Source organism: Colletotrichum fioriniae (genome assembly GCF_027942845.1).
Source record: "Colletotrichum fioriniae strain IMI 355084 chromosome Unknown scaffold_4, whole genome shotgun sequence".
NCBI classification, from domain to species: Eukaryota; Fungi; Ascomycota; class Sordariomycetes; order Glomerellales; family Glomerellaceae; genus Colletotrichum; species Colletotrichum fioriniae.
In genome coordinates, this window is record NW_027076840.1 from 3087888 (window position 1) to 3115684 (window position 27797).

At 54.6% G+C, this 27797-nt stretch overlaps 10 protein-coding genes across 10 annotated transcripts; 7 read left to right on the forward strand and 3 right to left on the reverse strand.

The window, feature by feature from the left end:
* Positions 1 to 2635: 2635 nt before the first annotated feature.
* Positions 2636 to 4186, forward strand: N0V96_004656 (uncharacterized protein; the record flags this gene model as incomplete). The annotated part of the gene is made up of 1 exon (XM_053196621.2): positions 2636 to 4186. The coding sequence occupies one exon, from the start codon at positions 2636 to 2638 to the stop codon at positions 4184 to 4186; it is 1551 nt and encodes a 516-aa protein (XP_053046022.2).
* A 1018-nt stretch (positions 4187 to 5204) lies between these two features.
* Positions 5205 to 6374, forward strand: N0V96_004657 (uncharacterized protein; the record flags this gene model as incomplete). Its single annotated transcript, XM_053196620.2, has 1 exon — positions 5205 to 6374. The coding sequence occupies one exon, from the start codon at positions 5205 to 5207 to the stop codon at positions 6372 to 6374; it is 1170 nt and encodes a 389-aa protein (XP_053046021.2).
* A 970-nt stretch (positions 6375 to 7344) lies between these two features.
* On the forward strand, positions 7345 to 9875 carry N0V96_004658 (uncharacterized protein; the record flags this gene model as incomplete). The annotated part of the gene is made up of 5 exons (XM_065757180.1): positions 7345 to 7431; positions 7523 to 8145; positions 8612 to 9023; positions 9089 to 9109; positions 9177 to 9875. The coding sequence occupies 5 exons, from the start codon at positions 7345 to 7347 to the stop codon at positions 9873 to 9875; spliced, it is 1842 nt and encodes a 613-aa protein (XP_065614393.1).
* A 759-nt stretch (positions 9876 to 10634) lies between these two features.
* MAD2 (Mitotic spindle checkpoint component mad2) lies at positions 10635 to 11691 on the forward strand (the record flags this gene model as incomplete). The annotated part of the gene is made up of 5 exons (XM_053196618.2): positions 10635 to 10760; positions 10835 to 10860; positions 10926 to 10964; positions 11032 to 11060; positions 11174 to 11691. The coding sequence occupies 5 exons, from the start codon at positions 10635 to 10637 to the stop codon at positions 11689 to 11691; spliced, it is 738 nt and encodes a 245-aa protein (XP_053046019.2).
* Positions 11692 to 12217: 526 nt separating this feature from the next.
* ubp14 (ubiquitin C-terminal hydrolase Ubp14) lies at positions 12218 to 14772 on the reverse strand (the record flags this gene model as incomplete). The annotated part of the gene is made up of 4 exons (XM_053196617.2): positions 12218 to 12356; positions 12420 to 14542; positions 14598 to 14665; positions 14739 to 14772. The coding sequence occupies 4 exons, from the start codon at positions 14770 to 14772 to the stop codon at positions 12218 to 12220; spliced, it is 2364 nt and encodes a 787-aa protein (XP_053046018.1).
* A 1673-nt stretch (positions 14773 to 16445) lies between these two features.
* Positions 16446 to 17387, forward strand: ISU1 (iron-binding protein; the record flags this gene model as incomplete). Its single annotated transcript, XM_053196616.2, has 5 exons — positions 16446 to 16585; positions 16644 to 16739; positions 16950 to 17069; positions 17125 to 17191; positions 17250 to 17387. The coding sequence occupies 5 exons, from the start codon at positions 16446 to 16448 to the stop codon at positions 17385 to 17387; spliced, it is 561 nt and encodes a 186-aa protein (XP_053046017.1).
* A 1320-nt stretch (positions 17388 to 18707) lies between these two features.
* On the forward strand, positions 18708 to 19646 carry N0V96_004662 (uncharacterized protein; the record flags this gene model as incomplete). Its single annotated transcript, XM_053196615.2, has 1 exon — positions 18708 to 19646. The coding sequence occupies one exon, from the start codon at positions 18708 to 18710 to the stop codon at positions 19644 to 19646; it is 939 nt and encodes a 312-aa protein (XP_053046016.2).
* Positions 19647 to 20156: 510 nt separating this feature from the next.
* Positions 20157 to 21146, reverse strand: N0V96_004663 (uncharacterized protein; the record flags this gene model as incomplete). The annotated part of the gene is made up of 2 exons (XM_065757181.1): positions 20157 to 20472; positions 20800 to 21146. The coding sequence occupies 2 exons, from the start codon at positions 21144 to 21146 to the stop codon at positions 20157 to 20159; spliced, it is 663 nt and encodes a 220-aa protein (XP_065614394.1).
* Positions 21147 to 22562: 1416 nt separating this feature from the next.
* On the forward strand, positions 22563 to 24489 carry DBP3 (RNA-dependent ATPase; the record flags this gene model as incomplete). Its single annotated transcript, XM_053196613.2, has 3 exons — positions 22563 to 24077; positions 24151 to 24263; positions 24336 to 24489. The coding sequence occupies 3 exons, from the start codon at positions 22563 to 22565 to the stop codon at positions 24487 to 24489; spliced, it is 1782 nt and encodes a 593-aa protein (XP_053046014.2).
* Positions 24490 to 24722: 233 nt separating this feature from the next.
* RFT1 (Oligosaccharide translocation protein rft1) lies at positions 24723 to 26399 on the reverse strand (the record flags this gene model as incomplete). Its single annotated transcript, XM_053196612.2, has 1 exon — positions 24723 to 26399. The coding sequence occupies one exon, from the start codon at positions 26397 to 26399 to the stop codon at positions 24723 to 24725; it is 1677 nt and encodes a 558-aa protein (XP_053046013.2).
* Positions 26400 to 27797: the final 1398 nt, after the last annotated feature.

A 27797-nucleotide genomic window follows, 5' to 3' on the forward strand; every position in this document is an offset into this window, starting at 1 on the left:
TGGATGTCGACTGTCTTTACTTTTTCCCTCTTTCCTTTCTGTTTCTCGTCGGCCCGAGTAGATAGGTAAAATATTGGAGAGAGTCAGACATACGCATGAAGAAGTGAGCGGATGGTTCATGTCATCATTGATTCAGAGACAACGGTACCAACGGCGGGATTGTAGAAGACCGAGGGTCCCGCTGCACCTGCCATGGCGTCGTCATCGAAAAAAGAAAAAAAAGTGACCATTGGGCCCTGCCACAGCATGTGTCAAACTGTGTCAAACTGTGTAGGCCGTCGACGGGTGCAACAAGCGTGCAACAAGCCTCTCCCTCTTGATTGAGTTCTCAGTCAGCCACACCCGGAACCCCAAAAGCCAAGGTGAAAGATCTGACCGACCTTTGGGCCCCTGGCCATGGGCACGGATTATGGAGCTACTGAAGAAGCTTATGTCGGGCTTCAGCTCGGAATGTCAAGTTCCATCGCGTACGGAGTAATTAGATGCTAGTGCGGTGCATGTTCGTGCCATGTCGGAGCGTGGAGACTTGTGAGATGTGCGATCGATGCAACGTGATCATGAAATGATAACCGAGTACCGGTATCAGACCGCATTCGCCCAACGTCAGATGAGACCCATGCTACGGAAGATCAACGTGTCTCTCATTCTCGCGTTTCCTGTGTGCGGCGTGCCCATGTCGGACGGCACACATCTGTCGATGGGCCCCCGTTGTTTCGTTTCGAACTGCTTCGTCAAGCGGTGATGCAGAAAGCAAGGGATGAAAATCTCCCAGCCGGGATTGCTTCTTCCTCTGCTTCTTCTCCTTCTCCTCGCTGGTTGGTTGGTCGGCTGGTCGATTGGCAATGGCCCTGGTGAGAGTGAGAGTGGAGGTGTTGGTCTGGGCCCTGCACTGTGGGCGGGCAGTCTGGAAGATTCACCCAAGGTAAGGTACCTTAGGCACTCAGGTTAGGTACGTATCTCCAAATGCGGGGACTTTGGGTGGGAGAACATCGGGAACAGCAGCGACTCACGGCAGCGAATTAAGCGAGGAAATCCACTCGGCCGGCGGAACCTGGGATTACCCAGTCCCCGCTCCGTGTCTTATATGAGGTACCTAGATCCTGATGGCTTAGGTAAGGCACAATACTTAGATACTACTGTAGGAACAACCAGTGGAGAGAGGGACCCCGGTCAATTGTTACTCCCGTAAGGTTAGGTGTTCCCCCGCTGTCAGCAAGCAAGGTACGTACTGCCCACGGCATCTTCAACTGAGGTGCTGTGCTCCCGCGTTCAAATGTTCCTGTCCTGTCCCTCAGCACATATTTGGTCACCGTCAGATGTTCCGCCCTAATGCAATGCTCAACTTCATACAGGCCACGAAAATTGATAGACCATATGGCTTCTATAGAAGCAGCTTGGCATTCAAGTCACGTACTTCAGAAGTAAATACGCCTCTGATGCTGCAGCAACGGCTTCCGACCCGATCGCGGCATAGCGGCCCCATATGAGCTCCGGCTCTATCCCACACCTCCTCTGTCAGCGGTAGGTAGTAGTTGTAGCCAATGGCCTCTCATGGATCGCCTCAGACATCCCTATTACCTACCGGTACTATGCCTTACCTATGCTAAGGTATCCCATGGCAAGAAGCCACATAAATCATTGCCTATTCTCTCATCGCATGGAACTGAGACGCGCCTCGTCACACTGCTGTGCTTGTCTCGCAGCGCCCCTGGGCCTGAATGTGTCGGTTGACCACGGGTCCTCATGGACTACCGCATACTGACAGGTTAACGGTGTCACCAACATTAATTCGGGCAGTGCGTGGCTCATATGTCCGCGTGAATCCTCGCTTTCTTTCCTTCCGTCGAGAGCGAGAAGCGTGCGGAATCGATTGACTAAGACCGCCCTAGACTGTGCCTCTGACGCGGACGCCCCCATTGTTCAACGTCTTCTGTTGCACAGCACAATCCGACCAGTCGCTCAGTAGCACGACATCATATTCTGGCCAAAACGTCACTGTGATATCGCAACATGCTCCGCGCCTTCTTCGCACTTGATCAAATCGCGTCGCGGCAAATATGGGCCTCATTGGAAAAAGTCGATGTCGACCCTGCAGCTTCAGCAACCAGGGTCCTAGATGATAGACACTTCGTTCTGGGCAAACTAAGCGTCGGACCGGGGAAACTGAAGGGAATGTGAAAAAAAGGCAACAGCATTGACACGGTGGGAAAGGTCCGGTGAAAGTTTGTAAGTTGTCAACGGTGAGACATTCTCTCAGCTTTCTGGCTCTAAACTTCAGCTTCCAGCCACGCAAGCCGGGTAGCCAGATGCGTCGATTAGGCTTCATCAAAGATGCGGGGAAACATTACCTGTGGCATTCAGCTAGTATATAATCCGTACTTGCTTCGAATAGCATCCGTCAAAGTTGGCACATGATGGTATTTTGGGTTTATCAAGCTGAATGTGAATGGCCGAAAACATCTTTACAGTGGTCGGTATGAAAACATACCAAGGTATATAGGCATAGGTTTTAGAAGTCGTTCGTCTATATCTATCTAGTAACCCCTCGCATGCTCAGAATTAATCTCTATCAACTTGCTCCCCAAATTTTCAAACTCACTTCTCCTGACACATCATTGAGTAACAAAGTCTCGACATGGGCGGAACAATCACAAGAAAGAACATCCGCACGCTGTCTACAAAGGAGCTCGACGACCTCGTCAGGGCTTTCCACGGCATCCAACAGCTTTCCCCTCATGATCCCAACTCCTTCTTCATTATTGCCGGTTACCATGGCGAGCCTTTCAGGGGTGCGGGATACGCCAATCCTGCGTGGTGGGGCGGCTACTGCAACCACGGCAATGTCCTCTTCCCAACTTGGCACCGCGGATACCTTCTGAGGCTTGAGAAAGCTCTCCAGAGCCAAGTTCCCGGCGTAGCTCTGCCCTACTGGGATGAGACCGAGAAGGAGTCCCTGGAGCACGGTATTCCTCCCATCTTCTTGCAGAGAAAGTACAAATTCTCCGACACTGGCAAGGAGATCTCAAACCCACTGTTCTCGTACACGTTCCAGGCCAGAATCAAGGATAGGCTCAATCCTATCCCTGATGCCGACTACACCAAGCCTGTGGGCTATGAGACCGTCCGCTACCCCTTCTCGGGGCTTGTGGGTCCTAATGATAAGAAAAAAACCTGGGTACACAACAATTCGCTCCATGACATGGGGGAGAAGGCCACAAACAAGATGCTCAATGACAACATTACCACGTGGCTCACCAAGTCTTCTTTCTTGAACAGTGACGGGCAAAAGCAATCTGCCGGAGTCAAGGACAAGTATTACCATTGTCTCGACGCCCCCAACTACACCGTATTCTCCAATACGACTTCCGCGCAGCAATGGAACGACGACGGCCTTCAAGAGCCTGGGTTCAAGTCCGTCACACCACTTGAATCTCCACACAACTTGATTCACTTGGCCGTCGGTGGTTTCGACCTACCAGGCAGCAACTCTGACCAAATCGGTGACGCAAACGGCGACATGGGCGAGAACGACACGGCCGCCTTTGACCCAATCTTTTACTTCCACCACTGCTTCATCGACCTCATGTTCTGGCGATGGCAGAAGAAGCACAACAAGGAGCACTCACTCGAAATCATCCAGGGTTACCCTGGCACCAACTCCGTCGACAATCAAGGCCCAACGCCCGGCGTGGCCGGCGGCACCTGGCTCACCCTCGACAGCCCTCTCGACCCGTTCAGAAACCCTCACGGCGCGGACAAGGCAATGACGTCCAGGGATGTGGTCAATATCGCCGAACTGGGCTATGCATACGACTTTCCTGACCCGCCGACGCGGGTCGGCGAGCCTCATGGTCCGAGTCCCGTGTTGACCGTCAGCGGCATCAACCGCGCCGCCATTGGGGGTTCCTTTGTCGTTTCCGCCTGGGCCACGTTGAAGAGCGGAGAAAAGGTGCTGGTCGGGACGGAGGCCGTGTTGAGTCGTTGGCACGTATCTGGATGCAAGAACTGCCAGAACCATTTGGAGGTCAGAACACACATACCGGTGGAGGGCTGGACGAAGAAGGATACGGACAAGATGGAATTCGAAATTGGGCTGCATACTCGGAATTTGAGCGGTGTCCCCAAGGGCGGGCGTGGCGAAGGGGTTCAGAAACCGAGATTCAGCCTTGAGACTGATCATTTGTAGCTACTCCTTGTGAAGAGGTTGAACGCTTTTGCCCTCTTAAAGCTTCATTAATACAATTGTCATTACCTTTTCACAAAAGATTCCTGGCTTTTTAAATCTAGCCCTGTCTCAATGACAATTGCTAAGAAGTGGCCTTGTGATGTTGCGTCCTGCATATTTGCAACAAAGATACCGTGTAACTCTGTAATGTGAGGTGGCTTAACTCTCATCTGTGGATAGACGAATGACTGTGGATCCATATAATCAGAATGCCAAGACGTTATATGAATCGCTCATCATGAAGTATGTAAATAGACACTTAAATCCAGGCCGACATACCCGCTCTATCCTACATTGCCTTGTGCCAAGCGGGCTGCCTCTACAGCGTTTATGAATCGCAAAGCCTGCTCACGAAACACTTTCACAAACAGCTCTTCAGTCAGATCCACTGGCGAGGCTTGGCAGGAATTGAGGGTTTTATCCTTGAAAAGTCAAGACTTTGATGCTGCCGATTTACAGAGTACATGTATTAGAGTTCCTATAATCAGTGACCATCCCAGAGCCAATCATCTACAGAGGCTTGATCTTAACTTTAAGAAAGACTCCTGATGTTCGGTACGAAGCTTCAATTCTGATATACGGCTTTTGGTATTATACTTGCAGACTACTTACTCATACTATTGCTGTTCGTTGCTTACTGAAGCGAGCTGTCATTGTCGTATGTACGAAAAGTCGAGTTGCGGTGAGTGCTGTTTGTATAATCATATCATAAAGATTTGAGAAGAAAAGTCAAGTATTCAGCTAGCTCTGTCACAAATTGATCCTGATAGGTGCTTGATAAGTTGGCGGCTAAATATGTTGAATATCGACGCGAGTAGTAAGAAAAACAGTCACGGCCGAAAGGCTACTTAACACAGCATTTGGTGTCATGTTGTTGTTTGTGCTCCCCCTTCTGATTCGTTACTGTCAGGTCCACCCATCTTTAATCCCCGCACATGAAAACAATGTTTGTCCTCAACGCACTCAACACTTCGCAAGGATGATGAACCCAGTCGAGAATACCCCTAAACCAAGCCATACCACATCCCAGTATGATTTTCGACAGACTGTCCAAACCTTGGACCCGAATTACGTGCCGTCGGCAGGATGCGGCGCTCCCCGGAGAAGGCTAGTCATCGTGGGCGACGTTCACGGACGAGCATCACAGCTGCAAAAACTCTTGGACAAAGTCAGCTTCGACAAGGATGCGGGGGACCACCTAGTTTTCACCGGTGACCTAGTCAACAAAGGCCCCGACAGCGCGGGCGTGGTGCAGCTCGCGATGGACCTCGGCGCCAGCTGCGTCAGAGGCAACAACGAGGACCGCGTACTGGCTGCACGTGGGTTCATTGAGCGCGGCAGGGTTACTGGATCTACGGGCGAAGACGGGAAGATGGTTTTCGAAGACAGCAAGGAGAAGTTGCCGGCGGATATCCCGTACGCCGTGTCGAGCGACTATGCTACTGCGACGCAGCTTTATGAGGAGCAAGTATCCTGGCTCTCATCGCTGCCTCTCATCTTGCAGATCGGACCGTTCAGAGGCGCCAAGAGTCCTCCTTGGAATTCCGGGACTGTGGTTGTTGCACATGGAGGTCTGGTACCGCTGCTACCGATGGACGAACAAGATCCTTGGGCTGTGATGAACATGCGCAGCCTGGTGTATCCGATCGATGGCGCCCACCCGGAGAATGTTGAAGTGGCTCTTGCGAAGAGGACCAAAACCCGCCTGTGTCGACGTGCGGCATATCAGGTCCCAAAGAATGAGAAACTCGACGGGGAATTGGCACGAGTCTTGAGACTATGGGATAGTAACGAGGTTTCAAAGATTGCAACAAATCAAGAGGGGGGAACCATTCCCATTGAACTCCAGGATGGAAAACGCTGGAGAGAGGCATGGAACGAGACTCAGAACATGATTGAGGCACCAAAGGATCGCACGGTTGTCGTATACGGTCACGACGCCAAGGAAGGGTTGCAGGTGGAACCCGACATCCAAGTACCGGAATCGCTCAAGGAGAAGGGGGCCCAAGGACCATGGACTAGGTATGCGTTTGGTTTGGATTCTGGATGTGCGTATGGCAGGGAGCTATCGGCCATGGTGATTGAGACGAGTCCGGATGGAAGTGATGTTGTTCATCGTATAGAGCAGGTCAAAGGGGTTGAAGAATAGTGGGCGAGTCTAAAGCCGACAGGGTGACGCATGGGTTGTAAGTCGGATAGTATCCCATGATGTGCCACCTATCCCGGACTAACTGAGGTATGCTCTGTCTCTTGCCTTTGAGTTAGTCCATGTGCCAACAGTGCCACACGTGCGGCTTAGCAGTCGACGCAAACAAGAGTTGCATAAGTCGTAGAAGGGAACCAGGGGAAATACTAGTGAAGACTACCTATCTCAAACATGCAAGAGTAGAAATTTGGTGGGAAATAGTGATAGATTTATCTGACATAACTACACTAGATATAGACACACTTACATGTGAGTGACAAATCTATCCTCTCATTTCAATTTGGCTATCCAGTCGAGCACTCTTGTTCCTTGTAAATGGTTGCCTACTAAACACACTCCATGCTTTAGTATGTCTCTGCGTTGGCAAAGATGTATGCACAGTCAGCAAAGGACATTTGCATTCCTGGGGTAAATGCATCACTAGAGGGGCACTTCACTGCCCGTGTAAGGCAAGTGACACGCATGTAATTCGAATGAGTCAACACTCGTCGTCAAAGTTGCAGACTAGACAGGCACAGACAAGTTGGATGAAACTTATCCCCTCATTCACCACTTCAACGCAACCCTTCTATTCCTTGGCCGGGCGTTGTTTCTTCTTGGCGCAGCCTGGGGTGAGTGGTGACCTTTTGCTTGGCTTGGGCCCTAGCGAGGATGCGGTCGAGGTTCGAAACTAAGGTAACACGGGTACCTTATAGAGGGCTGACATCCACCGGAAATACCGGAAATATCGGCATCACCGGCTCCGTCCCCCAACGTCATTCTGCCCACTGCTCCCGTACAATACACTCTTCCCCTCCCTTCTCATCCGCCACACCCCCCCTTGTATATCTCTATTCGCACCTATTCAAAAGGGAAAATACTGTTGCAGCTATTTTGTTCGGGAAAGTCGGCTTTTGCGCGCCTCTGCAAGAGAATGTCAGATACCGCCGACGATGAACCCGTATACAAGCGTAAGCGGGTCGCAAAGGCCTGCCAGACCTGCCGATCCATGAAATCCAAAGTGAGATTGAACAACCCAAGTTCTTTATTACCCTTTCTTCCACATTGATAAAAGACCTATGAGTTTACAGCTTACTCATATATATCGATAGTGTGACGGGAAACAGCCAAAGTGTGGAAGATGCGTCGGGTATGGCTACGACTGCGTCTACTCCGTAGGAAGACCTCGTCGTCGACGGGAAAAGGCCACCGGCAACGGAGATGCCGGCGCAGAAGGTACTTCGGCCGGCGCTGGCCCCGGCGCGCACACGTATGCCGCTCTTAAGATCGCAGTAGACCAGTATGAGGCTCTCGTGCAGAGCCTCATCACGCAGCTACCCTCTGCGCAACAGCAGCAAGACGCCCAGACGCAGCTCAACTCCATCAAGTCGCAAATTGACCAGGCCGTGAATAAGACGACGTCGACAGAGACGCCGTCATACTCGCCGGACGTGGACCGTGGACAGCACAACCACCACGACTACCAACCTTCCCCGACACCTTCGCTCAAGCCTAGCCAGAGGTACTTGGGCGAGGTCAGCGACGTGCATTTTTTCAATGTGATCAAACGAATCCTCCAGACCAAAGACGCTCCCGGTGGCGGCGGCAGCGGCGGGGCGGACCACGACTTTGACAGCTACGAACAGGACGGCGACGCGCTGCTTGCCGGCGCAGCCGCGGGAGGGAGGCTGGTGGAGCTTCCCGGCCCCGAAAAGGAGCGCAAGTTCACCGACGTGTACTTTGCAACCATTCACCTCGCTTACCCTTTCATACCGCAGTCCACCTTCTCGAAGCTGTGTGACAGGATAGGGGGGGCGCGCCCAACGGCGGTGATCGTTTGGGGGGCACGGAATCTGCTCTGTATTGTAAGTTTGAACCATGCGCCCCCTTTTTCATCAGCTTCCTGGGAGCCGTGGGGTAGGAAAATGAGACGGTGCTAACGTAACCCATAGATGTAATCTGCGCCATTGGTTCATATTATACGTCTTTTCTGGAGAAGAATTCGGATACCCGCCATTTCCACGGCGTCTACTTCCAGCGCGCTTTAGCTCTTGCTGCGTCGACGGCATCGTCGGATCGGTCGATCAACCAGGTCTCACTGCTTCTGACGCAATGTTTCTACTATCTCGCGGTGTCTCGGACGGACAGGTTTGTTTTACATTGTCTCAACTTGTTCCAAACCACACATCTGACATTCACAGCTGCTGGATGACCCTCGGCCAAGCCGTCCGGATCGCTCAAGGTATCGGCCTACACGTTGAAAAAGACAAGAACAACTCTCGGCACACGGTTGAAACTGAGACGCGTCGCCGGGTGTGGTACTCCATCTACGTCCTGGATCGTCTCCTCTCCCTCCAGCTGGGCCGCCCCGCGGCCGTACACGAGGACGACTTCAATGTACCGCTCCCTTCGCGGCGTGCCGACTCGGAGATTGAGTGGGAGGCCACTCACATGGAGCCGCCGGTCGAGGAGACGTCGGGCGGGGACTACTTTCTCGCCGTCATTGGCTTCTCGCAGATTCTGGGCCGAGCGCTGCGGGAGGTTTTTGGGCCGAGGCACTCGCAGCTCACCTCTGCGGGTGCCCTCCGGACGAGGGAACTGGATCGCCAGCTTGTGGATTGGGGAAGTCGAAGCTTCCGCGACGGTTACGTTTTGATCTGGGGCATGCTTTTGACCAGAACTTTGCCTTCAAGAGACAGGTAGGTTTCTACAGGAGTAGTATGCACCGTATATGCGAACCTGGAACGTAGTACTAACAAACAACAGCGAAATATACTCGCAGTCAAGTTCCACCACCTACGGGCTCTTCTCCACCGGCCGTACCTATGCTACCCCCTCCTCCGCGGCCTCGACGACACATCTTCCACACTCTCCGAGGTAGATTGGCATCTCGTCAGCATATCCGAAAAGACATGCGTCGCCGAGGCGCGGGAGACGGCGCGGCTGCTGCACGGCGTCTCGAGCGAAAAGGACCTGGTTCACGACTTTCCCTGGTGGCAAATGATTTCGTGTCTCTTGTGCGCGAGCTCCATTCTGTTGATATCCAGCACGTTTACGCAGCCCATGGCGGAGGACGAGGCCGTCTTTGACACCGAGGGTCTGTCGGACGACGCGGAGACGTGTCTCAAGATGTTTGAGGCTTTGAGCTGCAACTCATCGAGCGCCAAGAGCGCGCGGGACATGTTGAAAGGACTCAAGGAGTGCGGCATCGACTGGAAAAGCAAGAACCCTCCCCGGCCGGCGGTATTCGCTGAGATGCCGCAGCAGCAACAGCATCAGCAGCAGCAACCGCAGCATCATGTGGCAACCAGCTCGATGCATGCGCAACATCAGGCGCAACAGGCGATGCTGTCGCCGGTGGAGATGGGTGCGTTGAGCGGGATGCCGGACTCTACTACCGCGCAGGATATGGGAATGCTTGGTATGGGTGTCGCTTCCGTTGGCGCCCGGCCAGTGGCCGGCTGAGATTGTGGACTCGATGGCGTGGTCTGCGCAGTTCTTTGATGCCATTCAGGGGTATGGGAATGGCGAGTAAGGTGCATGTTTTGGCGGGATCAATACTGTAATAACATAATGATGTAAGTTGGTTGTCATGTACAAAAGTCATGTGTACATTTGGTTAAAGAGAGGCAGTAAGGTATGATGAGATGATCAGCAATAAGGTGGTCCATTACAGCCAACACGAGGTCTTTGAGTCTGTAAGTGTGAACAGGTTGGTAGTAAAACAATGTCATCATTTCATCGTATATTCACTTTTTATTTGATATACTTTCTGGTCACCTAAAAGCAATGTCACTTCCGACAGGAGGGATTCAAGGTTGAATTTTTAGAGGTCAAGATAAAGGTAAAGTAAGGTGAGGTAAAGCAAGGCAAGCAAGGTGAGGTGAGGTGAGGTGAGGTGAAGGGTGCACCTTGCCAAGATACGTACCCAGGTGGACTGTCGGGAGCTTCGACCCCTGGACGGCCCAGGCGGCGGGGCAATCAGCCGTGGGCAATGACAGCCAGCGCTGGCTGCACCTAAATCACCCCGCAACCAAACCCCCAAAAATTGATCCCAAATCTCAATCTCAACCCCGAAAGTAAACAAACTCCCCGATTTCCTCCTGCCCGATTACGCTGCCTCCCAGATCCATCATCACCTCGTCCGTCCGACGACGCCGACACCGACACCTATACCAGCATCATCGATCGAAACCGTCAATCGACACCCGGAATTCCATCACGATGGCCCCCGAAGCCAAGCCCGCCAAAGCCAGCAAGGCTAGCAAGACCGACAAGTCGGACAAGGAGGACAAGTCCAAAGTGCACAAGCTCGCCCTCAAGGGAAGCGCAAAGCTCGTGGCCGAATTCGTCAGTCTATTTCATGCCTTTACCAGGTTTCCATTGCCAATTGACGGTTGCGCCGAGCTAACTCGTACCTGCAGTTTCAATACTCGATACACACTATTCTGTACGAACCTTGGTCCCCTCTGAACTTGCTGCGCCGATTCGAAAACTGACATGTCCTCCAAACAGCTTCCAGCGAGGTGTCTACCCGGCAGAAGACTTCTCAGCGTACGTCTAACATTGCTTTCCTCCGCCCTCCCGCGACAGACAGAGACTAACCACACATCCTCTACAGCGTCAAGAAATACGGTCTCAACATGCTAGGTTCGCCTTCCTCACATCCCATCCCGCCGACACGGCCATCGCACTATTTCGCCAACCCTCACATCCAGCAAAGGATCCCCCACAAGCTAACAACATATTCCTCCCCCCTCCAGTCTCCTCCGACGACCAAGTCCGAGCCTACATCAAAAAGATAATGTCCCAACTAGACCGCTGGATGCTCCGCGGCAAAATCTCCAAGCTCGTCATCGTAATCACAGACAAGGACACGGGCGAACACGTAGAGCGCTGGCAATTCGACGTCGAAATCTTTGGCCGCCCCTCAAAGTCCAAATCCTCCAAATCATCCTCCTCCTCAAAACCAACAGATCAAGAAAACGCGTCCCCCGCCACAGCAGAAGACGCAACCCCCGAAAAGACGGAACAAGAAATCCAATCCGAAATCGCCGCCATCTTTCGCCAAATCACCGCCTCCGTCACGTTTCTCCCCCAGCTCAACGGAGACTGCACGTTCAACGTCCTCGTATACGCCGACGCCGACTCCGAGGTGCCCGTCGAGTGGGGCGACAGCGACGCCAAGGAGATTGTCAATGGCGAGCGCGTCCAGCTGCGTGGGTTCAGCACCAGCAACCACCGCGTCGATACCCTCGTCAGCTATCGCTTGGCGGAGTAGGAGGTGACGAGTCTCGCGTGGGCGGGCTGGCTCGGTGTATGATGCGTGATTTACGATTTGTTTCGTGGGCGAGAAAAGGTCGATAGGCCAAGCAGGAGGAGAACACGGCATGGAAATCTGTGTGACCCTATGTAATATGATGTGTGGGCGGCGTCGCGGCGTTTGGGTAGTGTTCTGTGGCACGATGATCACCCACGGAAGGAAGTCAGAAAAGGCAAGCAGATCTCAGTCTCTGGAAAAAGTTCATCTTCACAATGGATGGCTAAATAACTAGCCTCAAGTCTCCCTTTTTCTAAACCACTCACTATGCATTCCATGTCTCGTCTCTCATCTCCACGGTAAACCACCGCCCGCCTATGCTGTAATGCAATCATCCCCGTCCTATGAGATGCATCCGTGGCCCTTTCCCACCACCACCGTCATGAAGTTGCGCAGGACTGGTTGAGCCTGGCTTGTTTTTTTTTCGTCGTCACACCTCTCCCAAACCGAAACGCCTTGTCTTGTCTTGTTACGCCCCCAAATCCACCTAAACACGCTTGAAGAAGTAGACGTAGGCAAACTTTCTCATCTCCTCAATCTCGCCTGCCTCGACAACTTTTTCGTCGTTGAAGAGGACCCAAGTGGGCTGGCTGTTGACTTCCTTGCGAACGAAGGCAACATAATGACTATGAAAAATGTTAGCAAATTCTGCAAGTTCAGTCTACAAGGTATAGCCATTATCGACATACCCAGCATGAATACTTGTGCCCTTGTGGCAAGCGATAGACTGGAGCTGGTACTTCGCAGGTGTAGCTGCACTGCCGGCGTCCGCTTTGGGAGCAGCGGGATCGGCTCCGGCGGCTGGGGCTTCGTCTTCAAAGATGCCTTGGTCCTCAGGATGGCTAAAGAGCCACTCGACAGCTCGCTCCACGTCACCGTTGGTCTCGCGCAGAGCCTTCTTTGCTTGAGGCACCGAGAAGCCCATGGCGCCGAGCATCTCAATCTTTTCCGGATCTGCAGATGCTCCTCCGGCTCCCCCGGCACCGCCACCACCACTCAAAACGAGCGGGTCGTCAATGTCGGGGTCCTCCATATGGCCAAACAGCCACTCCATAGCAGCGTTGGCGTCCGAGTTGCCAGTGGCATGCAATGCCCGCTCGCAGCGGTTACGTCCAAAGCCCATGGCCTCCAGCTGGCTGACGGCCTCCGGGTTGGCAACAAAAGCCGGGGCGCTGGCCTCGGGCTCATCGGGAAGGGTCTCTTCGGACGATTGCAAACCCTTGGAAAGATAGTCGTCGAGGAGGAAGGGTTCGTCGGGGACAATGACGGGGACGTCAAGCTTGACAGGGACCCAGTTGATGACTGCCATCTTGCGGGCGTTGACAACCAGATTCTCGGGAAGAGTCTTGAACAAGGAACGCTTGGTGTAGCCGTCCTTGCTACCACATGCAGAGCAAGTCAGCTCAACAACCTCCTCGGCCGTGAAGTTATCGAGACACTGCTTGAGAGTTACGGCCTTGTAGGCGTCTGCCTTGGTCTCCTCGCCCTCGACAGTCGATTCCTTCTCCAAAGGAACATCGATGAAGATGTTGTCCTGCTCATTAGTCGAATAACGCACCTTCTTGCATCCCATACACTGCAGCCGCTGCTCCAGAGTGAATCGGAACGGCTGGGTCGGGTCGCCGAGATCAGAGGGATGCTGGGAACGAGTGACAAGCTTGAAGATGTGCTGCAGCAATTCGAAAGCATCCTGTTGCCGCATAGTCGAGAACTCTTCGTGGCCTCTTCCAATCAAGTGCTTCAACATGGCCGGGGCCAGCCCCTTTTGGTGCGAAATCTCGGGCGAGTGCTCTGATGCAGTCACGTCTGAGTCGGGCTTCGAGTACCGACCCGAGAGCAAGCCGTCTGCAACCTTGCGGAGCTGAGTCTCCAAGTCTGCCGCAGGCTCCTGGACAGTAGGAAGGTCACGGCTGGGCAAGTAGTAGCGATTCCTGAAGGCAGGGGTGTCAAAGAGACACTGGACGATGCTGGCAAGATAACAGCTGTTGCCGAGGTTCTTGAGGCCGGTCAATCCAGCGCCAAACAGAGGTTTAAGCTCCTTGCCGTCTTCTGTGGTCATGCTAAAGTCCCAGCGCAGGTTCTGTTCAATCTGCATCTCGGTCAAGCTCTTTTCCGTCTTTTGTTGGTTCGCCAGGTTGATGCCCCAGTGTCCCAGGTGCTGACCGAGATCGCCGTCGATGCGCTCTTCGTCGCACTTGTAGCAGTAGACGTCGGCCGTTCCCTCGGGAGTGATGGATCCAAGCTTGACGGCGACGCCGTGGCCGGACTGGTCCGAATGCGCGAGGGCGTGAGAGTTGCCGTCGACACCTCCCATTTGCTTCCGTCCACAGCCCAGGTTTCCACACTCCAAGCAGAGCCACAGGTTCTCGTGCAGATCACAGGCGGAGCAGTGTCCGAGATCACCAGACTGAATGGTTCTTGGCTCGGTCTGTTGCATGAGCAGGATGTGCTCGCAACTCGTAAGCTCCTGCTCCCACGCCTTGACCTCCTCTTTCCTCGAGAAGGTATTGGCCTTCATGATGCCATCCACAATGGGGGCAAGCTTGTCGCTCGTCTTGTCCAAGTCCTGCTTGCACTCAAGGCACTTGACAGTGGTTGTGGTATCGTATCGGTCGGCCTCGGTCTCGGCGGCGATGGCGAGCTTGGACATCTTCAAGGGGGGTTCATCTCGGACAACGACTTTGCGGGTGCGGCGAATGTTGAGAACGAGCGGGTGGCTCCAGAGCTGTCGGTGGAGCTGGGCATGGTTGCGGTCACCAGCACAACCGCCGTTGAAGCACTGGAGGCAAACATCGACACCAGCAGGATCGTCCTGGGCAAAAAAGTCAGCAAGAACCAAAAGCAGGTGGTTCATGGGCAAGGCGCACGATGGAGTCGAAGCACTGGGTGCAGTCTTCGCGGTAAACGGAGTTGTGAGGTGCAGGCGGCTGGAGGGCTGGAGAGAATTCAGTTAGTGTCATAGTACTGGACAGAGCTGAGAGTCGGAAGATGAGCTCGGGAAGACTTACCTGCAGCTACGGACTCAAGATGCGGGCACGCCATGGTGGGAGCGATACCAGAAGGCTTCCAGGTCGAGGTTGTCGTCTCTGAGGTACGGTATCTTGTGTGGGATTGACGGCGAATCCAGAGATGTGTAGAGGTAGGAGTAAGATGCAGACAATGAGTTCGTTTCCAGTCGGAGGTGAGTTGTGTTCAGCCTCGCAGTTGGGACCAGAGACAAACAGGCAGCCAACAGGAGGCGACAGCCGAGAGCTAAACAACGAGGTGAGAGGCTGAGGTGTGCTCGTGCTCAAGCTGATGCAGGCAAGGACAGTGGTGGTGGTGTTGGACTGCGTGCCCCGCGTTGGATTTACAGGGACCTGGTGCCTGAACTTACTTTGGCAGCTTCCCTGAGGTGACAGTGGTAGGTGGTGGCATTAGCTCAGCTTTGGAGGGGGGCACAGTGTGGCGTGCACCTCAGATTTTGAGGATTACGTAGTGGAGTGGGGAAGCTTCCATAAGGGAAGTGTAGATGGATTAAAAGCATATCTTGGCCTATATGCATGTCCGTGGCAAGAGGTCAATGTAGATACATATGCGGACCCATTTGTGTGGTGGAATGTACGTAAGCGGTTTCCCCGGACTTAGGCTTGCATTGGAAGCGGACATGTACAAATGCGTCAAACCTAAGGAAGGTACGGAGAAAGTTCCAGCGAGCACGGAGGTGGCTTGCGTATCTAATCAGATTGAATCTCTTTCGCTGGCGAGAACGGCGAAGAACTATGACAAATTATTGCCGCCCCGTCAAGCCCCGTCAAAACCCCCCCAGTCATCCCCACTTGGAGCACGCAGAGCTGTTGGGTTGATGGATTCTTACTTTGCCAGCTGGTCACCTGCATCTGATAGCTTACTTGAGTACCTACCTTACTCCGTACTGTGGGTCCGATAAGGCAAGGTCAACGACGTGGACAGCAAGAGGACGGGACCAAAATCACCAAAGTCCTGGGTGCGATGCGTTCTTGCTGTGCCGAGGAAACACGGCATCATCCTAGCCAATCAGATCTTTCCCTTGCTTCTGGGTGTGGATCAGATAACGGGCAGGTCTGCAGCTCTGACATCCTGACACGCTGAAAAAGAGACACTAAAAAAAGGAAGGGAACCTTGGAGCGGATTAAAGGCTGGGACCCTCGGCGCTGTGGAGGCGGATGAAAAAATGTCTTCTCCGAGGCGCCGAGCCATCCTCACCTACCCCGTCATCCCCGTCCACTGCTGTGACGGCTGTGACTGCATGCTAAAGCCCAAGATAGTATAGACACCTTAGGTAGTGGAGGTAAGGTAGGTGCTTGAGGACCAGTGGCCGACCACTGTCCATGACTTAATGCATGGTCATTGAACGCTCCTATTGGCCCGTCGGCTTCTGCTACCCCCGAGATCGCCATCGTTCTCCGTCACAAGTCCCGCAGGCCTTCTCTCTACTCCGTAATAATTTCCATTTTCCATTTATCCTCCCAGAGAACTTCTCGCCTCCCTCCAAGTCTGCCCCCCTCAACACCTCGATCTCTTGCCAAACGCAATTTGCTATATCGACCACCTTTTGTCGCCAACGCCATCTCGACTCATCAAAGATACCCCGAATCGACCCTTGCGACTACGCTCGTATCGATTTAAGCTGATCAAGTTCCATATTCATCGACCTGCACCACTTTGAAAAACCACTACTCCGAAACTCGTCCAAAATGTTCTCCAGATCTCTCCGCGTCGCCTCTCGTAGGGTCCTTGCGACCTCTGTCCGCCCTTCTACCCTGCCCGCCCGTCAGCTTGCACCTGCTGTTACTGTCGGCGCCACGAGGGGATACCACGAGAAGGTCCTTGACCAGTATGTTACCCCGGATATCTCATTTGGGAGACATGAGAGCTAACTTTGAGGTGTACAGCTACTCCCGCCCCCGTAACGTCGGCTCAATGCCCAAGGGCGACCAGGACGTCGGTCAAGGTCTTGTCGGTGCCCCCGCTTGCGGCGATGTCATGAAGTAAGCCATTCCGCGATTTATATCCTCAATATCACAATGTCATCGTTTGGGACGCTCGGGTTGTGGCAGCAGCGTGCACTTGGGTCTCAAACTCCATGCGCTGCTTCGCTCTACACACTCCTTGACCCGACGCACTTCATCCGGCCTTTCGCGACATCGATAATCATGTCTTTTCTGCTATCATTCTACATTTGCTGACATATTCGATAGGCTCAACATCCGTGTCGACCCCAAGACCAACGTCATCTCCGACGTCAAGTTCAAGACCTTCGGCTGCGGTTCCGCCATCGCTTCGTCCAGCTACCTTACCGAGCTTGTTCGTGGAATGACGTGAGTGACCTTGTTCCAGATGCATTGCTCGCATTGATGCTAACTCACCGTACAGCTTGGAGCAGGCCGGTCGCGTCAAGAACACCGAGATTGCTCAGGAGCTCAAGCTTCCCCCCGTCAAGGTATGTGGACAAGAGAGCGTCTTCTCTTTCTTTTGTTGCCGTGACTAACACAACACAGCTCCACTGCAGCATGCTTGCCGAGGACGCCATCAAGGCCGCCATTTCCGACTACTACACCAAGAACCCCAACGCGAAGCCCACCAACCTGGCCGGCACCGAGGTCAAGGCCGAGTCCGCCGCCTCCGCTTCCGCATAAACGACACATCTCAATGATACCTTTCTTTCGTCACACGTCATTGGAGTTCGGCTTAGGGGAGTGAAGACGAGACGTCCCCGGGTGGAGGCCTATAGGGCAAGGCAGGGCAGAGGCAGACTTTGCCAACAAAACGAGATTCATCGCCGTCTTGTTCATCGACTTTTTTCAACAAAATCCGGAGTTTGGGAAGGAAATTATGGGTGTCTTTATTTTTCGCAGGGCTTGTATGGGATGAGAGCTCCTCTACAGCGACCGCAGTCGTTGCACGAAGCGTCGACACTGCCGCGAAACAGGCTCTTCTCAAGTCTATCAAAAGGCTTTCAAGGGCAGGGTTGATTGTACGTCAGTGTTGAGAATACCATTTAGTTAGTGGCCAGCTTATCAGCGACCCGACAGAGACGAAAATGCCAGAAAACGACATTGTCCTGCCACTTATGCACCACTCAATGCTTCAATTCAAACCGGTTCACAATGTGTTCACTTTCTGCACGGGGCATCGTGAGCGCCAACGATGTGATTGAGTGTCCCGAATTGCGCAGCTCCCAGAAAGAGGGAGCGGGGCTGGGTGCTGACCTCGGGATTGCATCCGCAATGATCCAACCTAGCTGTTATTATGCGGGCAACGTCGGTGGACAACAAACAACATGCACAACCCCATCGTCCTCATTCGCGATGAGAGGGCATATCAGTGAGAGCAGGTCTTGGTCTTCCACTCTCGTGGCTCTTGATTCTCCCACTTCCGTGGCGAGTGGAAATTGCTGAGTCACTTAACCAACCCCCCCCCCCCAGGAACCGGCTGACGGTACGTGAGCCGAAGACCGGCTTTAGACCCGACCCATCGGGCTTCGGCATGTCCTCGGAGACTTCTCGTCGTGATATCGATTGTCAACAGGATGTTGAAAGTCTAGGCTCCGGCAGCTCATGCAATGCACCGTCTCCGCCCCCCCGGGCTGCCCACGAGCGATTGTATTGGTGATTAAGCAAGTCGGCGACTTCAAGGATGACTAATTGCGCCGCAAGCAACTGTGACGAATCCCAAGTCCGCCAAATCCTCCTCAACGACGAAATCCGTTGTAAATCATGATAATGGGGGAAAAAAGCAAACGACGGCGGAGTTTGGATTGCTGAGAGTGTCTGGGTACTTGGCGGAGTTGAGATTGAACGCGTGGAGATGGCATATTGGCGACGACTTCATTAATAAAATGAGCGTCGTGGAACGTTTACGTGGAGTAATGGTGGTAGACAAGAAAGATCACTTGGAAGCAATTCAAACATTATTATTCTAACATCATTCCAACCTCATTCCAGGATCATTCCAACATGCCTCTATTCCAGCCTCCAGTCACACCCCTCCCCGATGACATCAATCTGCACGGCCAGACAGCGATAGTAACAGGCGCAACATCAGGCATCGGCCTCGCACTTGCTCGCCAACTGCTTTCCCTCGGCGCGTCCCCCGTCATCCTCGCCGTCCGCGACGTGCCCAAGGGCGAAGCAGTACGACAAACACTCCTCTCCGACCCAACCGTTCTCTCTCTCCATCAAACCCCCGCCGTGGAGGTGATGAAGCTGGACGCAGAAGACTACGCCAGCGTCAAGGCCTTTACAGAGGCATTCAAGGCAAAACATCGTCGTCTTCACATCGCGATGCTCAATGCCGGCGTGCCGGGCTTACAACGCCGCGTGGCGCCTACGGGCCGCGAGGCGACCGTGCAGGTGAATTATCTCTCGAACGTGCTGCTTACGCTGGAGCTACTCCCCGTGTTGGAGGCCACAGCGCGCGAAACGGGGAGGCCCGGGAGGCTTGCGTGGACGGGGAGCCGGATGATTGGGAAGACGAGCCTGGCGGGGAAGGCGACGGTTCGAAAGGGGGAGTCTGTTCTCGGGCACCTTGACGATGAGGCGAATTTCGTTGGTATGGCGCGGTATGCGGATAGCAAGCTGCTCGGGTTCCTGTTTCTGCGGGAGCTGGCGAGGCATTATGGTGCTGGTGCTGGTGCTGGTGCTGTGACCGGTACTGAAGAAGGGGAACAGCAACAGCAGCAGCAGCGGGTCATTGTTAACGCCTTTTGCCCCGGGATGGTGGACACGAATATGAGCAATGTCCTCCCGCAGCCTTTCCGCCTTATTGCCGACGCCGTGAAGGCTGTGAGGGCCAGGAGGCCGGAGGTGGCTGGGTGGATTGGGCTTCATGCTGTTGCTGTCGCGGGCGGGGAGACGCATGGGAAGACGTTGGGGGATAAGGAGATTTGGGAGTAAGTTTTTTTTTTCTTTCCTCTTTGATTTGCTACGGTTCAACTGACGGTGATGTGTAGGCCAGAGGGGTTTGCTGTTTCGGAGGAGGGTTGGAGGTTGCAGAGGATGTTGTGGGATGAGACTGTGGATGAGATGGGGAGGGTTACGAGTGTGCCTGGGTGGATGGGCAAGGTTGGGAATTGAGCGTATGACGGTTGAGCTGGCTGTTGCTATGGTTATTATTTCTGAGATTGTGGAAGCGCTGTGAAGCGTAAGGAGTAACGGGATGGCATCGTCTTGGATGAATGATCCTGAACTATATTTTCTTAGACCTTGACGTACTTTAATATCTGGACTTTATATCAATGGTATCATTTCAAGGCTCTACGAATGTTTCTAAAAGGGAAACTCCGACACTCTTACTGAAGTGAGGCTTTGAGTTCCGCTTGCTTCGGTAGGTATACAGAAACGATAGTACACACCTCCGTCCAAGTCATCATCACCGCCAAGTCAACAATTACAGGCACTGCGCCATCACCGCGGATGAACAGGCGGCGGTACCGGCGGCAGCCCGCCCTGAGACTCCGTCATGTAACTATGCGTTCCCCCGTCACTATCCTCCTCTGACGAATCCGACCCATCACTTACGCCCGCAAAATGAAGGAAGAGAATCCGGACCAGGAAGCCGGCGCTGACAAGCAGAGGCAAGACCTGCGCCACGTCCGCGACGTTGTTCACATTGGGGATGTTGTTCCAGACGACGGCCAGCTCCACGGCCGTGGTGAGTGTCGCAGCGACGGCGACGTTGCTCAGCGTCTTCATCTCCTTGATCGCCATGATGTGCATTCTCCTAGACAAAAAGCATCATCAGTCCCAAATCTCTTCCATGTTCAAACGAGGAGGGGCCACTCACTTGACTCTCCGCTTCTTCCGCCTCTCCCTCCAAAACGGCACTTTCCAACCGACCTTTAGCAGGAGCACAAGCACACACACAAACAGAATGACAAAGTACATGATGGCATTAAACGCCACAAACGCCTTGTTTCCTAAACTCACGCGACTGAAGAAGAACCCGTACTGCTCCGACGAACAATCATTCTCCGGCACAAAAGAACACCAATACCACACGCCCAGCGACGAAATAGCCAGCAACAACGTGAAATTAAGCCCCTTATACGCCGGGCTCGGCGTCTCCTTGGACCAGCGGAACGGATCCCAATACCGGTTGAAGCACGTCGCCGCCTTCCAGAGGTAGAGCGGGACGAGGGGGATGTAGATGCCCATGGCGAGCAGGAGGACAATGTAGACGTCGGCCGGCTGTACACTCCTCGCCTCGACGGAGAGCCGTATGACGAGGCCGAGGAAGGCTGCGGCGGAGAAGAGAAGGCCTATGAGGCGCATGTCGGGGAGGTCTGACATGTCGAGGTACTCTATCACGATGGCGCCGAACCATTGGATGTAGAAGGCGACGCGAATACCCAGGCCGTAGAGGTCGGGCTCGCCCTGCACCTGGCAGCTTGCCATGGCTGGATGTGTAGCTAATGTTGAAGGCGGGGAGCGGGAAAGGGGCGGGAGCAGGGAGGTGGCCCTCTGTCGAGGTATGCTGTCTCCTCATACCTTTTATATTTCTTCTCTCTGTTCTTATCCGCTTTCCTTTGCGTCTTCTCGCCTACGTCCTCCTCCGCAACAAAAACCGCATTGCCAGCGTCGACATGCAACGTGGGCAGCTATCAAGAAAGGCAGCTACAGGGGTCAACGCCGCAGTCAGCTGTGTGTGACGGAGCACATCGCCAATGGCTGGACCCTGAACCGACTGCCTCTTGCAGTATGATGTGCTCTCCCGCCCCCCTCGTCCACTCGTCACCCCCGTCCCCCGCGGCACGGTTGATACTCGACTGTCATCCCCCCATGTGGCACCACGATGAACCCCATTGGGAGAGGAGCGGGATGCCGCAGGGTTGGACGACAGATCTGTACGTTGGTAGTCTCCTCGCTAGCTGGCTGCAGAAATGCCTCGAAGAAAAGAAGCAGAAGATGCTTAGCTCCCGCCTTTGCAGGGTTGGGCCGTCTTGCTGACGCCAAGCGTGAGTTATTGGTTGGTCATGTTTGGCCGCGATGCCCGCGGCCGGAACCCGACCTTTTTGTGGCCCACTGGTGTCTTTTCCTACGTGCCGTCCATCAACGTCGTGCTGTTGGGCCTCGCTTGCTTCATCTCCTGGGATGCTCCCGACGCCGCAGGTTACTGTATCCACAATCAAGACTTCTTGAGGATAGCTCTATCCATCGGGTCTCTGAACTTTGTCTCATTCATGGCGCTCACTTGAGCGTAGGATAAGAGTGCGACGAAAGTACCTCGTCTTGTCGAAACAAGTGTTGTAAGCTGACCGAGCCCAGCCGTCGCGATATGTTCCTTAGCCAGGGGCATCATGCAGCCGTTCGCATTAGCACTTTGCCGCATGTGAAGGAATGTCTAAAGGAATGCTTTGCAGACCGAGAGGCTCAGGCAACAGCTTTTCGATCTTAGGCGAGAGCGACAGCTGGCATCCGATGTGGGCGGACGTGAGGGGAAGCTGTCGAGTGAAGGTGAAGCGGACGTGTAAGGCGGGGGACGGTGGAGCCATCCTGGAGTGTGAAGGGCCGGAGTGGGTCCTGGGCCTCCGATTCTGGAACGGCGAGGGCCAGCGGAGACCAGTGGCCTAAATCGGCTTAGCGCAGGGTCCTCCGGTTATCTGATACTCGGTGTCTTATCGCCTTATCGTGCCGCATTGCGGAAGCACCGTTATCAGCCTATCGATAAACAAAATTCTTTTTTTTGCCCTTCCTCCCGCCCTTTGACATTTGCGACCTGACCGAAAAACCCCCCCAAAGAGTCTTTGCTTCTCACGGCAAATTTCCCTGCAAATCAATTGTTGCGTCAATCCCCGTTAACCAATCGCAACAATGGCCGCCACGAAGCGCTCCCTCGCCGACACCGAGGCCGAGGCCAGTGTCACCAGCAAGAAGCAGAAGAAGGACCTCGCCGCGGGTGGCGACGTCGACAGCGATCAGGCGGCGGAGCTGAAGAAGCAGAGGAAGAAGGAAAAGAAGGAGAAGAAAGAGCGCAAGAAGGAGAAGAAGGCCAAGACTACTGAGGTCGAGGAGGATCAGGAGGCTCCGGCCGCTGCCATCGAGTCCAAGGAGGAGACCGAGGAGGACAAGGCCGAGAGGAAGAGACTCAAGAAGGAGAAGAAGGAGAAGAAGAGGAAAGAGAAGGAGGCCAAGGAGGCCGAGAGCAACGGTACATCCGCCGTTCCCGCCGTCGCTGCCGCCGCATCCACTCCCACCGCCTCCATCCTCGGTGGCTACGAGGAGGTCGCGGCGCTCAAGGCCCTGCCCCAATCGGACCTCGACGCCTTCCTGGCCGCCGAGAACATCACCGTCACCGATCCGATAACAAGCAACGCCGCCCTCCGCTCCATCCTCGAGTTCGCCCACCTCCCCAAGACCGACCTCGTCAAGAAGAACCCCTTTTCCGCCTACAAGAAGCCCACGCCGATCCAGTCCGCCTCATGGCCCTACACCCTCTCCCGCCGGGACGTCATCGGCGTCGCCGAGACGGGCTCCGGAAAGACCATGGCGTTCGCCCTGCCGCTCGTCGAGGGTATCTCCAAGATCAAGAAGCGCGCCATCAAGGCCGTCGTCGTCTCCCCGACCCGCGAGCTGGCCATGCAGACCCAGGAGCAGATGGAGCACGTGTCCAGCCTGCTCGGCCTCAAGAGCATCTGCATCTACGGCGGCGCCTCCAAGGACGAGCAGCGCAACCTCCTCAACCGCGGCGCCGACGTCATCGTCGCCACCCCCGGCCGCCTCAAGGATTTCATGCAGGACGGCACCATCTCCCTCAGCCAGGTCAAGTTCGCCGTCCTCGACGAGGCCGACCGCATGCTGGACAAGGGATTCGAGGAGGACATCAAGCTCATCCTCGGCGACATGCCGCCGCGCGAGCAGCGCCAGACGGTCATGTTCACCGCCACCTGGCCCGCGTCGGTCCGCAAGCTCGCCGAGTCCTTCATGGTCGACCCCGTCAAGATCACCATTGGCTCGAGCGGTAAAGAGACGGCCAACGGCGCCGTCGAGCTGCAGGCCAACACGCGCATCACGCAGCGCGTCGAGGTCGTCGACCCGCGCGCCAAGGAGCAGAGGCTGCTGCAGATCCTCAAGCAGTGGCAGACGGGCGCCAAGAAGGATGATCGTATCCTGGTGTTTTGCCTGTACAAGAAGGAGGCCACGCGCGTCGAGACCTTTTTGCAGCAGCGCGGCATTCGCGTCGGTGGTATCCACGGCGACCTGCGCCAGGAGCAGCGCACGAGGAGTTTGGAGGCTTTCAAGGCTGGTACCACGCCCGTTCTGGTCGCTACTGATGTTGCTGCCCGTGGCTTGGATATCCCCGAGGTCAAGCTGGTTGTCAACGTGACTGTGAGTCTTTTTGTGTTTTTGGACGTCGCTTTCGAGTATTCAAGCTAACTTTTTTTTTTTTTTTTTTTGATAGTTCCCCTTGACGATTGAGGACTACGTTCACAGAATTGGACGTACTGGCCGTGCTGGCAAGACTGGCGAGGCGATCACCCTGTTTACCGAGCACGACAAGGCACACTCTGGATCGTGAGTCACCCTGCGCCCTGAATAATCAAAACTCACTCAGTATGGACATGGTTTGCTAACAAAGTTGACTAGTTTGATCAACATCCTCAAGGGTGCCAAGCAAGAGGTCCCCGATGATCTCTTCAAGTTCGGCACGACCGTCAAGAAGAAGGCTCACAGCACCTACGGCGCCTTTTTCAAGGACGTTGACATGACGAAGAAGGCGACCAAGATTACGTTTGACTGATTTGTTACTATTTTTTCGATCTCTTTTTTGGCTTCTCGGGAGGATTTCTACATGTTCTGTTTACGCCCCGAGGTAATTACGCCTACGCTGCTTTCGGCTTGCGTGCCGAGTTGTAACATTGCAGGAGAAACCTGCGTTCGGCAAAGAGTCTGAGGTCACGTTAGATGGGGAAGAAAAGCACACACACACACAAAAGGCCAGAGCGGCGCGAATCACATGGGGCGGGGAAAAGCTTACATCAAAAGTACGACGGGAACGGCGGCTAGGCCGATGGCGATGATGTCCTTGAACGGGGAAGTAGACACGCCCGCCGAGGCAACACCGGCGACCCTCCTGATGAGGTGCGGCGCCGATAGACAGACGATAGAGGTGACGGCGTTAGGCCGCAGCGAAAAGAGTTCAAACGGCGTTTCCAACCCTGCAAAGTACGATTTGGTGAAGGCGAGGCTCCACACGATGCGGCACAGCATGTTGATGCAGTTTGCGTAGACGAGGCCCTGGGCGCCGAGGTCCATGACGCGCATGAAGAAGAAGGCGGCCGAGCCAAAGGCGACGGAGAAGGCGCCCATCCAGGCGGATTGGCGGTGGACCTGGGCCTCGGAGGCCACGGAGGCGACAAAGGACTCGGATACGCCGTTGAGTGCGAGGAGGGGCAGGTAGTAGCAGTAGACGGCCAGGACGTCGCCTGCGCCCTCGGACGCCCAGCGTTGGCCTGCGACGAGGGAGAGAAGCGGTGGCGCGGCGACGGGGCCGATGCTCACGATGATTGAGGAGAGGAGGATGTAGAATTTGAGAAGGGTGTGAAGGTGCTGGCTTGCCGTAGTTGTTGCTGCTGCTGCTGTGTCCTTGGTGGACGGTGACAATTTGGTCTTGGCGTCGTGGGAGGAGAGCAGACGGCTGAAGTAGCTGCGGCTACTCTCCTCAATGGGCTGGAGGACGAGACGGGCCAGGAGGCCTCCGTAGTTGCTGGCCAGCGCGTAGACACCCTGAGATTTGGGGGTAGACAGGACCGAGACGAGAAAGGTGTCGCCTTGTGTGAGGACGTGCTTGACGAGGCTCTGGGCTGTCATGCTGGAGGCTAGACTGACGGTGGGACGGTAAAAGTAGGAGGCGAGGTAGTCCTCTCCTCCGCCACCAGATGTGGAGGCGAGGCTCTTTGGGAGGAGAGAGAAGCCATCTGCACGGGCAAGGCGGGATGCGGACGAAAGATAGACCACCAGCAGAGTTGCGCCGTAGGAGAGTTGGCCAACGGCGAAGGGGAGCACGCCGAACTCGACGCCAGCCCTGGAAGCCCAAAAGGCGGTGGCAAAGGTAACGGTGCATCGGAGAAAGGTCGCGATGGACTCGGCGGTGGCGCGGGTGCCAAAGCGTAGGCGGGTCTGCATAAGAACGAAGCAGGGTTCCGAGAGGAGTTCAAGGATAGCGGCCAGGGCGTAGAGCCGGAGAGCGAGGAGGAAGTTTGGCGTATGGGCGGTGGACGAGTCGACGGAGGATAGGTACAACCATCCGAGGCCGATGGTGACAAAAAGGCCAAGGAGGACGGCTAGGTAGCCCAGGTTGATGACGGCCTGGCTTTCTCGGCCTATGCGAGCTTTTGGGTTGTCATCCTTTTTGCTGTTGGAGGAATGACGTGCGGCATTGCCTTGGGTTTCCTGGCGCTGGACGGCAACGCGCAGGGATTCTCGGGCGAAGAAGAGCACCGAAAGGTAATAAACCTCTAGTTGTGTCGAGACGCCGAGAAGGCGGGCAGTCAGGAAGCGGAGGAGAAGCTGGTTTGCAATAAAGGTGACTGCGCGGGAGCCGATTTGGAGGATGATGAGAAGGGAGGCTCCGCGGACGACAGTTTTGCTGGCGTCCGTGGTGGTTGGTACCGGGAAAGACAAAGACGCAGGTTCTTTGGAAGGTGCCATTGTTCCGTCATCCGGTGATTGAGTGGCTTTAGGTAGAGAATGGCCGCTCTGAAAAGTTGTCCCCGTGGGTGTATCGGGATGTGACCTCGAACGGGGATGCGGTGCGGTGCGGTGCGGCAGACGGGAGGTTGAGGCAACGGTGGTTTTTGGGACTCGGCGTTCCTGAATTGACGTCTGTGGTGAGCCGAAAGTGGTATGCGGGTGGGGTCGTTGTGCCGGGCCGGTGGGGGGTCCCACAGCGGCGTCAGGTACGCTGCCGGACCACCTCAGGCAGACACCTTCGCAGGCTACGGAGCACAGTGGAGGTACCTTAAGTTCCAGTGCAGGTACCCGGGACAGGCAGGCGAACCGCCAGTCTGGGAACCAACCCCGAAAGTGATGGTGGATGATGGATCACGATGCATTTTTTACCATGGTCATCTTATCATTCTCTTCATGTCGAATTCAATAGCACGAGGCTTGTGTATGTCCTATTATAGACTCCTTTGTGGGTTTACTAATTACCGAGTAGATCGGAGTTGTTATCTCGTCCTCGTGTGCGTAGTATAGCCATCCCAGTTGATAGACCAGTCATGGGCCCGCCAAGGATTTGAAGTAAGGTACCTTTGGTGTTGAAGGGACATTTTGCTGCAATTAGTAGCGAAAGGTCAGCGTTGAAAAACTCTTGGTATATCCCTCCATAGTTGACTTAAAAAGGTTTGCGATCGCCATGTTTACTTGTTGTCAAATAACGCGGTCTCGCGTCAGTTTACACGTCTCGACTCAGGAATGAAGGCTTTTCGCGGGGGCATCCCGATTCGAGCAAACGCCGATCAACTTCTTACTTGTTGACGGCGCCCACACAAGGACAGCCCTTTCCAGATCGTCCCGGCCTGTAAACGTACCATCCACATGCTAGCTAGCCTACCTTGGTAATCATCTGGTCGAGTCGTTCTGAAAGACGGTTAAAAGATATTGTGGTGGCTGGTGGTGTGTTGGTGCGCTGGCCGTCAAGATGCGGCCAGTGTTTGGGCGAGTCTTTATTTGGTCACAGGACCTTAGATGACTGGCCAATTCACCACCTGCGGTGCTTCCAAGTTCCAGCTTGCTTGCAAGCAGAGGGTGAGGTCTGTCGTCATCGTGGCAGGGCCAGACATGTTTCATTCGCTGCGAGTGAATGTCTCTGTGGCAGCTGGCCTTGACATGTTTCCTCACCTGGGTATGGTGCCAAGGTAAGGTAAGGCAAGGTGAGGTGAGGCACCAGATAGTCGGACGGGAGGGAGGGGGGAAAGTCTCGAGAAACAGAATACGTACCGAGAGTACCTGAGGTGGCACGTGCCTGTGTAGGTAAGGTGCCTCGTGCGGGTGGGGCAGTCGTCTAGGTACCTTGGTACCATACCTTATGTACCTTGGGCAAGG